The sequence below is a fragment of the Lycium ferocissimum genome, chromosome 4, assembly GCF_029784015.1.
Source record: "Lycium ferocissimum isolate CSIRO_LF1 chromosome 4, AGI_CSIRO_Lferr_CH_V1, whole genome shotgun sequence".
Taxonomy (NCBI): domain Eukaryota; kingdom Viridiplantae; phylum Streptophyta; class Magnoliopsida; order Solanales; family Solanaceae; genus Lycium; species Lycium ferocissimum.
This window is the reverse complement of record NC_081345.1, coordinates 21,873,397-21,887,048: the sequence shown is the minus strand read 5'-3', so window position 1 is coordinate 21,887,048 and position 13,652 is coordinate 21,873,397. Positions and strand designations below refer to the sequence as shown.

The following is a 13,652-nucleotide window of genomic DNA, read 5'->3' as shown; positions in this document are numbered from 1 at the left end:
TAATTGATTAACCGCACCTTGCTTTTAAACTTCTATAAAAGGAAGAGTGAGCTTTGGAGGAGGGCTCATAATTTTTTACTCACAATCATATGCTCTTTCATGTTATTCTTTTCTTAATTCGAGGCCTTAAACTTTGTCTACATGCTATTGCTCATCTTATAGGTATGATATGTAATGTATGCGTGATTTAAATTTACTTCTATGTAAACCTGAACTCACTTTATCACTATGAGCATACATGATTAAGTATTAGGTCACATCCTCATGTAATATTCAGTCCTTTTCGGGAAACTTATTAGTATGAAAGATTGTAATTCATTTTTTAGAATGCCATCAATTGTTTTGGTTATCGAGGCGGATCTAACTAATAACTGATGGTTAAATCTGTAATTTATGGCACATACTTTCTCCCCTCTTTTTTCCAAACTATCCGCGCATCGCGCGGGTACGTATACTAGTAATAATAATAATATAGAAGAAGATATAGATTGCAGATCCTGCCCTAAGAGCGGCGTTAATTGAAATATTCTTTTTTCTTTTTCCTTAGTACTAAAAACCAATTTAACTCCCGATTACTAAGGTTTTTTCCATGAAACATAGCTTACACAAGGTTTAAACCTATATAACCTTATGAAAAACTCGAATACGTGTGATGGAATCAAGCACAGTAAATACCATTTGTCTATACTCCATCATTCACAATTTATGTGATACAGTTCGAATTTCGAGAATCATATAAGAAAAAAAATTCCCCCAATTCGTACGTACTTTAAATTATTAGTTATTGTGATATAGTATTTTTTTAATGTAGTCTCTAAATATATAAATTATTTTTCAAAAAACATAAAGATTGTATGTTCAAATACAAGGTCTAGATTAAGAAGTTTAACTCTTAAAATCCAAACCATATCACATAAATTGGGATAGAAGAAATAATGTACTACACGTATAAATTGAAAATATTCAAAGATTTAATTACCTTTCAACTTATGTATATCTATGTAAAAATATATATATATATATATATATATATTATCCTATTTACATATAATATTTCTACATACCCTCTTGCACCCCCTGCGTCTTTGCTCCCGCATAGGCTCCATGAGTTTTGATACATGAGTACAAATAGAGCATATTTAGGCTAAGTGCACACAGTTTTTCTCAAAAGATCTCACACCATTAAAAATAAATATACACTTTATATATAGCTTTATTTTCTTTTCAACTACCAATGGGAACTTTTGCACACTCAACACTAAGCATGTTGCAAGGACCCGCGTTGCTATTGCATGATAACAGATTTGTCTTTCAATTCTTTAAAAGAGCACAGAGTTAATCCTATTAACAAAGTAATATCTGCACTTGCTGATATAAACCATGTACTATACAGGTAGTGTAAGCTAGTAGCCATGTCAAAACGCACACGTTCAACCTAATATGCATTCACCTTCTAAAGATCATAGTTGTACGCACGGCACAATACATTACAGGATCAATATCCAGCAAGATACTATTCCTGGATACACTCAAACAGAACAAGGGTCTGCTATGCACCCTACAATATGTTGGCATCTCTTTTCTTATTCAATATATAGTTGGGACCAACACGTACGTGATACGCCATCCACCCAACATCCCTAAATTAAGAAACCTGCTAAACCTGTCAAAACTTGAAACACTGATTGTCGCACTTCTCATTTTGATTTCTCAGTAGATTTTCACCTGGATGCGGTGATTCAATCTGTTATGGTAGAATAAAACATTAATAACCCGACATGCGTGTTGTGAATTCCGACAGCTCCATGGCAGTGAGATGTATGTCCAGAGTGTTCAGATCACATGAGAGATCTTCATTGTAACAAGGGATTAATATTATATTTCTCCAACTCTGCCTGATTCTGCTGGTAATTCGGATCATCTTTACACTTTGGTGAGGGCAAGTCAAGCAGTAAATTCACTTTATGGGATATATCCTCTTGACGACTGGCATTTTGGAACGTTTTCTTTCTCTCAAGAATGCTTCCACTACCTTTTAACATCTCGTGAACCTGCATATGGCATGCATCAAATTAGTGAAAATTACCATTTTCCCCTTTAATCGATGAAATATAAAATATCTTATACTCCTAAATCAAGAGTACGTGAAAAACTAAGATACTAGAAGATGGGACAATCCGAGCAAAAACCCAATCTATATAGACTATCAAAAGGCTACCATTCAGGTTCTGTTATTATGATTCATAGTGGTTATGTGCCCCCTAAAATTTCAGATTACATGCCTGGCTCATTTGAGGACGATCTGTTGAAGCTTGCTGTATGCATAATGAGGCAACCATCACCATCCGATTCATCTGTTCTGAGTCATGGGCATCCCCAAGTGATGGATCAACTAACCCACTGTGATTCTTACTAAGGAGCATTGGTTTGGCCTGCAACATGGTGATCATAGTAAGTTTTAGTATGATCCGTTGCCAGAAGAAGTGGCAATTTTAGTCCTACTAACTGAAGGGCATACTGCTGAGATGATTGCATACCCACATCACAACACTATTACGAGATTCATCCAAAGCTGGACGTCCAGAAATGAGCTCCAACAATAAAACGCCAAAGGCATAGACGTCTGTTTTTTCATCCACAACACCATGCATGAAGAACTCAGGAGGGAGGTATCTGTCATGGAATTTAAAATGATATATCACTATGGGAGATCAATACAGTATATACGTTTTGTTAGTTGAGATTATGACTCCACAAACCCGAATGTGCCTTCAAACTGAGATACGGTGAGGTGTGTCCACTGATCAGGAAGCCATTTTGCAAGTCCAAAATCAGATATCTGCAGAAAACTAAAAGCTGAACATCAAAATGGCGCAAATCGATGTGAGCAAAATAAATCCCCTATAGATTTTATTTTATTAGAAGTTCATGAACTGTGGATCTCCGGACCGGAAGTGTGCAGCATAATTAGCGAACGAATAAAACAAAAACGAATAACGCTGTATTTTATACTAAAGGCAATAAATATTCTTGTGCTCTGTCACTTTGAAGAAAATTGCATGTTTGGGACAAGTAATAAGAAATGTTCCATCAAGAGATTAGGTGTTAGATGAAGGTACACTGGCAAATGACTCAAAAAGCAACTCTAAAACATAATACAACAGCTTTTAAGTTCACACGTACTCGTTCAAAGAGATACCTGAGCTTCAAAATCTTCAGTCAGCAAAACATTAGCTGTCTTGATATCTCTATGGATGATTCTCCTCCGACAACCCTCATGGAGATACGCAAGGCCAGCAGCAGCGCCTAGAGCGATATTATACCTATAGCACCAAGCTAATTTACCCTTTTCACCTGAAAAGAGTTATAATGCATAATAGAGAAAAATAATTAACGGTTAAAAATCTACAGAAGGAATAAATTAAAAACAAGATGATAATGATTGACAGACCGTTAAGAAGATTCGCTAAGCTCCCATGTGGAGACAGAGGAAGGACAAGGTGCATCCCTCCTTCAACTCCATATCCAATAACACCAGCAATATTGGGATGGTTGACATGTACCAGAATTCCGAGCTCAGATAAGTAGTCGGCTGTCATCTCCTCTTGAGTTCCCCTGATCAGCCTTTTAACTGCCACTAGTTGTCCATCTTCAAGATGTCCCTTATATACTTCAGATGAACCTCCCTCACCGATTAAGTTTTCTTTGAGAATGACATAAAGAATAATGAGCACCACCATATGCTTTTTAATCTGGTAATTTGCTAAATAAAAGTACCAACTAGACATTTGAGAGATATAAATAAGCCCATCATGCAAAAGCAGTTGAAAGTTGAAAAATTGAGTTGCTCTGAAGTTCAAAAGTGATATCTTCTTTCAAGTTGGCTGCCTTAGTTTCATATACTCCCTCCCTCCTAGTTTATGTGACACTTTTTTTTTTAGTCACTGCCAAAAAGAATGACATTTTTCTATATTTAGTAACAATTTAACTTTAGCTTCCCATTTTACACTTAATAAGATGATTTATGGTCACACAAATTTCTATGGCTTATTTTAGATCACAAGTTTTAAAAGTCTTCTTTTTTTTTCTTAAATTCCGTGACCATTCAAAGACCTTCACATAAGTTGGGACAGAGGGAGTATTTGGATAAAATTAAACCATTTAAAGACGAAAGAGTACAGATACAAAGAAACTCATACCACGGCTAAAGTTGTCGGTAGCTTTCTGAAGATCAGAGAGGAAGAAATTCTTCCAGTGCGCTTGAAAGCAGTGACGTAAATCATTAGTATCTAGATTAGGAGTAGGCACCATTGGCACGCTCTGTTCTGTACTCCTACTTTTCCATTTCGGTAGCATCTTAATAGAAGGCAGCGAAGGTAAGCTAGGATGGAAAGTATGTAAATGTATGGCTGACCCAATCTTTAGTCTTTTAATGAATCCTTTCCACTGAGATCCAAATTTTCCATCCGAATCTGAAGTGCTGCTGGACTTGGAAGTTGTAGACTCTGCATCATCTTCGGAAGCATCGATTGTTGACACCTCAGACACGTCATCTCGTGATTGAACTTTGTCCAGAAATAATTCTTCAGTTGAATCCTTTTCTATTTTTCCTTCCCCCATAGTAAGACACCGCAACTCTAGCATAACATGATGACATGTTACATATTACAAGGATACACACAAGCGCTCACACACAAAACTAATCAACAAATCAAGATGAGTAATATGATCTAAAAAGAATCCATGGTGAGGAAACTAAATTTTACCTTCAGCGGAGATAGAAATGGAAGCACAAAAAAGTAGCTTATTTTGCCCCATCTTTGAGAGCCCCTTGTCCAAGATTCCTTCGCCGACATTGGAGGGATTCTCACTGTTAAAACAATTAGAACTATCAGCTACTCCTTTCGATAAGTCATCTAATCAAACACATATATGGTATTAGACAATTCTTAATTGAAACACCATGCTAATGGTTTCTTCCTCTATTCTTTTCTTTGTCCATTTTTACTCAAACCTCAGGCCACTCAACTCATCATTTCAGCTACTATTCTGTTACATATGTCCTTGTGAATTCGACATCTCTGTATAGACCTCTGAAGAAAACACTCCAAGATCCAAAATTGTTAAAACAACAATCCCTTGAAATATACTATTTGTTGTCCACGAACAACATTTCTAATAAAATTTCTAGTTATATACCCAATACTAATAGAACATTAATAGGTTTTAATTTATATTATCCACCATTCTTGTGCATATTTTATTGCATCACAATGGCACAGATGTGTATATATATCGTAAGCAACCTATCTGTTAATCCTACAAATTAGCTACAACATTTCCCCAACCCCTCCACAAAAGAAGAGTGCAAACAAACCATGAAGAGGGAATATTTTTTTGAGTCACGATGAAGAATCATTACCATGGAGAAGCAAAAGGCTCACGAGTAGTTTTCATGGGTTCTCAGGGAAAGAAGATGATGAATTAGTCAAATAAAACTGAACCCTGGGTGGCCTGGGCATGCAGGGGAGAAAGGATCGGAGCCTCTTCCAGAAAAAAGAAAAAAAAAATGGAAAGAGAGAGAGAATTGAAGGAGACGAAAGGGAAAGAGGGAAATAGTGGTTGTCATGTTGTCGACCTGAATCTTGCCGGATCTCTATCCCCAAAACTCGGACTTTGCTCCATATTTACGTGCATGTTTTCTTTTTGTCCCCTAACCTACGTGCATGAAAGTAACCTACTCTAATAAAATTAGGAAAAAAAACAGTATTCCCTTTTTTTTTTTCCCTAAATAACATCGCTATATGACCTCAATATTATATGAGTTTAAGTTTGGCGCATGGTGTATCACTTTTTTACATTATCAGATAAAATTGACCTGCTATAGCAGGTTACCAACTTTTTCAGATATTATTTTTTTTAAAAAAAAAATTATGCTGATTTTTTCTTTTCCCATTTTCTTTCTTTTATTTCCTTTAAACCCTCCCTTTTCAAATAATCTATCTGTATTCTCTCTTTGCCTACTTTTTTTTAACCACTATAAGCTTCTATCCTCCAATCCCAGAATCCCTTCGTCTTCATGACATACTTTTGTCTTAGGATGACTTTTGAATGCAGGATTCAATTTTGAATTGCATCAGAGGCATCTCCTCTTTAACATTGAAAATTTAGTTTTCCGTTATTAAATTATTCAATATTAATAAAACTTCAATTCCTAAAATTCCGGATTTGGTCGAACTCAATAACTCAAATGATCAGTAAATTCAATGACACCATGAACTCATAAAGTTTAAATTTTGAATTCATCTATCAAATTAAATAAGCAAAGAAAAGAAGCCAATTGTAGGCTGTGATTTGTGAATATCCTCTACTGCCCAGTCGTTCCAAACTCCAAAGGCAAAGTCACAAGAAATTTATTTGTATTTAGTGACAAAGAATTCGAGGTTTAATTTGGGATAGCCCAGACCACTTCGTTCAGACCCTGACGTGGCAGAGATAATCAAAAAAATTACTCTATAGATTAAACCCACAAGCGCCTGAAGTGACGGAACACACGTCACCCTCAATGAGATTTGAGCCCCACCAACAACCGACCCAGTCCTCTCTCTCTCTCTTCTCCTTCCATTATAACCATGAAAAAAACTTGTCCATATACAATTTGCAATCAACTGCATCAATTTATTAATAATTAAATAATTTAATAGTATATTAATCATGCTTACGAAGGTTTGTAATATGACAAATAATGTATCATGCTGTAGTGGAAACACTTTGAAGAATCATTTGATAGATTATTAATCAATATATTTAAAATCTGTGTGGTGTGATTGAAATTCTGGTATAACTCATACCTCAATTAAGTACTATACTATACTATACTAAAAGGTAAAAACAACTACTATATGCGATATCTATATGAGTCCTTCTTAACAATTTATTCATTATAACTTATGTATAACTAGTTTTTGAACCAAAATTTAAAGGCGTTTTATTGGAGAAGTGGTGAACATTTTGTATCAAAAAGTCTTCTCTTTTAAAACAAAGTTTGCAAGTTTCTGAAAAGAAAGTAAAAAAAAGTTCGAACTTTAGAAAAGCCTCTCTAGAAAACTTGAAAAAGAAGAAAAAAATTGAAAAGCTAAACAAGCAAAAAACTAATACTATTAAAAATCCTTGAAAACAGTCACTACTAGCTTTATCAAAACAAGGAAAAAAGGGTTAATAGCATATTTGAATCTTTTAGTCATATATGAATTTTAATTTTTAATCCTCGGAATATTAATTAACCACATTCAAATTTCAATTCATTGAAACGTACACTTTTAACTCCATTTATTCGTGAATTTTCACAAATTTATTACTCCATGATTAATGATTTTTAAAATAATAGTATAAATATTGTAAATATTCCCTTCCTTATGTATTTTTTTTTTTAATTTAGGCTAGTATCATTCTAATTAGGGATACCTACTTTGTATATAATAACTTTGATCTTTAAATTCAAGGCACGGGATTTCATACATTTTTGCTCCTCTTTCCAAATTAAAACCCTACCATCCCCCTCTCTCTTTCTACAACCCCAACCCTAGCCGTCCCCTTCCTCCTTCCTTTCTCCCTCCCATGGTCGACAACAAAAATTTCCATTCTCCGCTTTTAACCGTCACGAATGTGAAATCCTTAATCCCAATTAATAAATTGAAACCGGCCATTATCACGAAATTAGGGCAACCCTTTAAAATTCCTAATTTTCAGTTTTATTTGTAGATTTTACCACCTAATGACACCGTCATTTACCGCTTTGTTAAACATCATTTGCAATGTTAACCTTCCGCTTCCGGAAAAAATGTAAACTTTATTTGACTAATTAGTTGTCATTTTTTTTTACTTGAGATTCGTGGCTATATTTCATGTTCTTTGTCAATGTATTTGCTCAACTTTTCCAAGATAACAAACTTTTGTAATATTATTGATGTTGAATATGTGCAAACATGTATACTTTAATTATTTGACTAGTCTTTTTTTTTTTTTCACGATTGTGCTTTTTGTTAGAATGTCCGATCAACGTTATAGAATTGTTATTGATCATTCTGAAAGTTAAAAGATTATTGGAACTTTGTCACTTTTCAAAGTTAGAATTCGCCTTCTTTATAGTATTTCTATAACATCAATACTAAAATGTAGATTTTAACCCCCTTAGATTTACTTTTCAATTTTTCCAGAATTGGTTGAATTGTTTTTTTAAAGTTAGAATTAATCGTTATGTTAGAATTATTAAGTTATAATATTTCTATAACAACAAAACTAATATGTAGACTTTATTTGACTAGATTTACTTTTTAATTTTAGAATTAAAGTTAGAATCCATAAGTTATTAAGTTAGAATTGTTATTGAGAATTCAAAGTTAGAATTGGTTGAGATTGTGTTTTTCAAAGTTAGAATTGTTAAGTTATAGTATTTCTATAACCTCAATACTAAAATGTAGATTTTATTTCATCTAGATTTACTTTTCAACTCTAATTGATTGGAATTGTGCTTTTTAAAGTTAGAATTTATTAAGTTATGTTGCATTATTAAGACACCGTACATTTCTATAACCTCAAAACTAATACATAGACCGCCATTTCCGATACTCAGATTTACTTTTTAATTTTTAGAATTAAAGTTAGAATCACAGTTATTACGGTAGCACTATTCAATTCGAGGCGGTCATACACAGGTTTCCACCTAATGTTAGAATTACGTTCGCAAGTATTTCCAAAACTCATCAAAAACCTTGTTTCCGTACGTAAATTCACTAAGGATAATAATGTTTCGTAAGTTTGATCTCTTCGGGTTTTTAAAGTTAGAATTTTACCGACGGGGAGCCGCCTAAAGATGTGAGAGCACCTCAAAACTATCCTCTGTAGACTTTATGGTCCACTCCACCATCCACCTTCCTTGCCGCATCACCTGCTTTTGGCATTCTCCCGAATCGGCCATCCGGAGTTATCCTTAGTTCTCTTCGTAGTAATGCCTTAATTGAATGTAATAGGGCCGTACTTCTTTTCGCACCTCTTGTCCTTTGGGAAACATGTTAAATTGCCATTTTATAACCTCATTCGTTGTCGTTTACTACTATGCCGTTTACATTATTCATAGCGATTTATGGACATCTCTGTTTTAAGTTCTAATGGGCACCGTTATTATGTTTTCTTTCTTGATGATTATAGTAATTTTCTTTGGACTTTTCCTATCTCTAACAAGTCCCAAGTGTATTCTATCTTTCTATCTTTTAAGGATTAATACGGACTCGATTCGAAAGAGACATTAAAAACATTCAATGTGACAATGGGCGGGAATTCGCAAATGGGCAATTTCAATCTTTTTGCGCCTCCAATGGTATAATTTCGGTTTTTTGCCCCCATACATCCCCTCAAAATGGCAAAGCGGAACGAAAAATTAAATCCATTAACAACATAGTTTTCTCTTGTCCACTCCTCCGTCCCCCCCTCTTTTTGGCATCATGTCTCGAATGGCCACCTACCTCCTCAATATACTTCCCACTAAAGTCCTTAGGCATAAATCACCAACCCAAGTTCTCTATCAACGAACCCCCTCCTATTCTCATCTCTAGATTTTGAGTGTCTATCTTTATCCAATTTTCCCATCTACGAATATTCATAAGTTACAAGCAAGATCCGCCCGTGTGTTTTTTTGGGCTATCCGTTGAATCATGAGGATATAAGTGTTATGATTTGTCCACCAACAAAATCATCATCTCACTCGATGTCCTCTTTTGACGAAACTCAATTTCCGCTTCTCAAAGTGCACTCCCCCAACGTCCTATGAATTCTTGGACCATGGCATTTCCCCATATACCTTGCATTTTCTATCTCCACCGCTCCTCCCGTCGTTCCCTCGGTCCACCCTCCACCGCTCCCGCACCAGCGATGGACACGGCCCCGGCCAGCCCCCTCCCCCACGTTACCCGTGATTTTATGTAACCCGCGGTGCCCGGCCACGCCCGCCATGTCCCCTCCCCCCAGCATTTTCACCCGTGATCGCCATGGCTAGCGGCGGTCCACCCACCCGCGGTCATCGCGGCAGCCTCCCGCATGGTTACTAGAGGCCAACGCGGGATTTTCAAACCCAAACAACCTTTCAACTTAAATAATTTGAAATTTTCTCTCCATCTCGCCTCTCCGCGAAATCATCGTCAATGCTCTAAATGACCACAATTGGAAAGTCGCCATGGTTGATGAATATAATGCTCTAATTAATAATAAGACGTGGGAGTTGGTTCCACGTCCCCATGTGAATCTTATTTATATATATGTGGATTTTTCGTCGTAAAAAGAATTCTGATGGTTCTTTTCGAGAGGCACAAAGCCCGTCTTGTCCGTTTTTCTCAACAAAGTTGGAGTTGACTGCGACGAGACCTTCGATCCCGGTTCAAGCCGGCTACTATTCGTGAAAAATCTTGAGCATTGCACTTACACACTTTGGCCCATTAAACCGACTGGATGTCAAGAATGCTTTCCTACACGGTAATCTTAATGAGACTTGTTTATATGCATCAGCCTATTGGGTTTAAGGACCCATGCTTCCCCATATGTGATTGTAGGCTTGAAGAAATCGTTGTGAATATCAAGCTCCCCCAGTCGGTTCCAAACTCCAAATGTCTCCACCATTGGTTTTTCACATAGTGCATCCGATCACTCTCTTTTATTTATTGTCGAGGTTCGACATTGCTTGGTTCAATATGTTGATGATATTATTCTGTTCAGAACCTTCCTGGCGATGCTCTCAAAATCCAAAAATGTCTCTGTAGTGCCGAATTTGCTAAAAAGGATTTGGAGCCTCTCGCTATTTTCGGGTAGTGTTACGGAACTTCACACGTCATGTTTCTCTCTGAATGAGATTATGAGCAGACATTATAAGCGTGCAACCGACCCAGTCCTCTCTCTCCTCCTTCCATTAGACACCAAAGCCAAACTTGGTCCATATCAATTGCGAATCCCACTGCCAATATCGTAAGTTGGCCGGCGCGTTAAATACATTCACACGACCCGTACATCTCCTATGCGTTCGACAAGTATGCCTTAACATGCATGATCCTAAGGTTGCCCATACGCATGCTCTTAAACGCATAGTCCGACATTCAATATATTTACTTTGGTCTCCGTACGTACAAGTCCTCTCCTCTCTTGTATCTTATACTATACTATACTGGTTGTCCAACACTCGCCGCTCCACATCCGGTTCTTGTGTCTTCCTTCGGCGATAACCTCCTCTAACTAGGTCATCCAAACCAAAACTATGTCTAAATCGTTTTATTGGAGAAGTACCGGTGGCGTTGCTAATGTAGTCAAAAGTCTTCTCTTTTCGCAACAAGTTTGCAAGTTGTCCAAAAGAAAGCTACATTAGTCTATCGATAATGTTAAAAATATACCTATCGAGAAATCCTGAAAGACCAACGCACTAAACATATTGAGATGGACATACAACGTGAAAAGTTACTATTAAAGTTCGTGTCCTTCACGTCCCGTCCCGCCACCTTATTATGTGTATATCTTCACCTAAAGGTCTTCCGCGCGTGCTCTTTGATGATTTCGAAAAAAAGGAAAAAAACCTCCCGTTAATAGCATATGTGATAGACTATGTAATAGTATAAATATTGTAAATATTCCCTAATCCTCGGTATTGTAATTAACCCGTACATTTAGGCAAATCATTCTAATTGGGATACCTACTTTGTATATAATAACTTTGATACATCAATACAAGGCACGGATTGATTTCCTACAATTAAGTTTGTATAATTATTTTATTTTTGACAGTAACTTAAAACTATATATATTCTACATAAAAGGATTACAAATACACACGTTTTAATTAATTATCCTTAGTCACAATCCCTCCCTCAAAATTTCTATAACCCTCTTTCCTTTTTAGGCCGTTTCAAAAATAATAATACATTTTTAAATTTAGTAACAATTCAATTTTAGATTTATCTTTTAGCTTTAATGAAATAATTTCTAATCACACAAACTTTTATGATTTGGTTTAGATCATAATTTTCAATAATCTTAATGTATTTCTTAAACTTCATGTCAAAAAATTACTACTCCCTCCATTCCAAAAAAATTGTCTTCCTTTACTTTTTAGTCTGTCCCAAAAAGTTTGACATTTTTTTATATTTAAAAATAATTTAACTTTATAAGATAATTTACAGTCATATAAATATCTAAGAATTATTTTGGACTACACATTTTAAAAGTCTTCTTAGATTTTTTAAACTTTATATCAAGTCAAACTAAGATAATTTTTTTGGAATGGAGGGAATTTAATTTAGCAATAACTAAAATTATTATTATCCAGAAAATAAAAATAAAAAAACAGTCACCATTAGCCCCATAAAACTAACCCCATCACCCGCGCATCCCTCGCCCCCACATCTCTCTCTCTTTTTTCTCTCCCCTCTTTGTATTTAAACCTTCTTTCATTCTCCCACCTTTTTCTTCAAATCTAAACCGAGCAAGCAAAAAGAATAATACTAACTGTTTTTCCCTTTCCTTGAGAAAAGACCAAAAAACAAAAAGAGAGAAAAATTCCCTCCTTTATAAAACAAGGAACTGGAAAAATCAGAAAAATAATTCAAAAGCTTCTTTTTTTCAATCCTGTTAACCCATTTTCAAATAATTCGCATTTATTTGAAAGATTTCATTTTTTATGCGAAAAATATGGCAACAGAGGTATTACGGCCACAGGATATTTTAATTGAACGGTTCAGAGTTTCACCATCGGCGTTACATCGCCGAAGAAACAACTACGGAAAAGGAAATGACTCTTTTAACCCTAAGCCTTCCTCTAACAACAATTATGGAAACCGGGTCAAACCGGAAAGGGAAAGATCCGAGAAAAAGAAGCTGAAAAACCAACCTGAACCGTTGATGAGGAAGAGATGTACGAGTTCCGAAGATTTAAGACCAACTCATAACGGCGTTAAATCTAACGGTGACGGCATAGTGATGGGACGGGTCACACTTTTGAGAAGAGGCGAGTCTTTAGATTCGCTTAACCCGATATTTACGAAAGTCGGACCGGGTCAAAAACCGGAAATGATGGTTCCAAAGCATATCCGGGTCGGGTTATCTTCTGCTGACGTCATTTCCGGTTCAGCAGCATTTCCAAAGTCGCCGGTTTATGCCGGTTCGGCTTTTTCAAATTCGCCATCACCTAGAGCTCTTCCTTTGCCTTCTTTTTTTAATAATAATAACAAAAAGCAAGAAGACTTTGCCACTAGAGATTTAAGGCGCTTGCTCCGGCTTGAATACTAAACGGATCCGGTTTGTGACGTTCCCTAAAAGATCCGACCCGACCCGAATATATGCCGTTTCAGATTTTCGGGATCTTAATTTCTCCATGAATTTTTTTAGACATATGGAGAGATGAAAAGGTCTGAAATTTGAGAAAATTATTACTAGAAAAGAAATGTGTATGAGAAAGTGGGTAATTATTACTATTTTTTTTTTTTCTTCAAAATTTTGTAATTTAATCAAATATTGAGAAAACTATGGAGGGGTTTGTTGCAATATGGGGAATGGGATTATTGTAATATGGTAATTATGGGAATTGGGATTATTATTATGGGAGAATTAGTAAATTGATTGGG

The 13,652-nt window shown here is 35.7% G+C and overlaps 2 protein-coding genes across 2 annotated transcripts; one reads left to right on the top strand and one right to left on the bottom strand.

The window, feature by feature from the left end:
- Window positions 1–1,312: 1,312 nt before the first annotated feature.
- Window positions 1,313–5,772, bottom strand: LOC132051828 (receptor-like cytosolic serine/threonine-protein kinase RBK2). The gene is made up of 9 exons (XM_059443066.1): window positions 5,639–5,772; window positions 4,767–4,870; window positions 4,200–4,637; window positions 3,452–3,703; window positions 3,200–3,354; window positions 2,760–2,839; window positions 2,538–2,673; window positions 2,283–2,432; window positions 1,313–2,051 (listed from the first exon to the last, which is right to left on the bottom strand). Exons 1-9 carry the CDS (start codon window positions 5,695–5,697, stop codon window positions 1,854–1,856), a joined length of 1,572 nt encoding a protein of 523 aa, XP_059299049.1. The 5' UTR covers window positions 5,698–5,772; the 3' UTR covers window positions 1,313–1,853.
- Window positions 5,773–12,720: 6,948 nt separating this feature from the next.
- LOC132053817 (uncharacterized) lies at window positions 12,721–13,317 on the top strand. Its single transcript, XM_059445916.1, has one exon. It carries the CDS (start codon window positions 12,721–12,723, stop codon window positions 13,315–13,317), a length of 597 nt encoding a protein of 198 aa, XP_059301899.1.
- The last annotated feature ends 335 nt before the right edge of the window (window positions 13,318–13,652 follow it).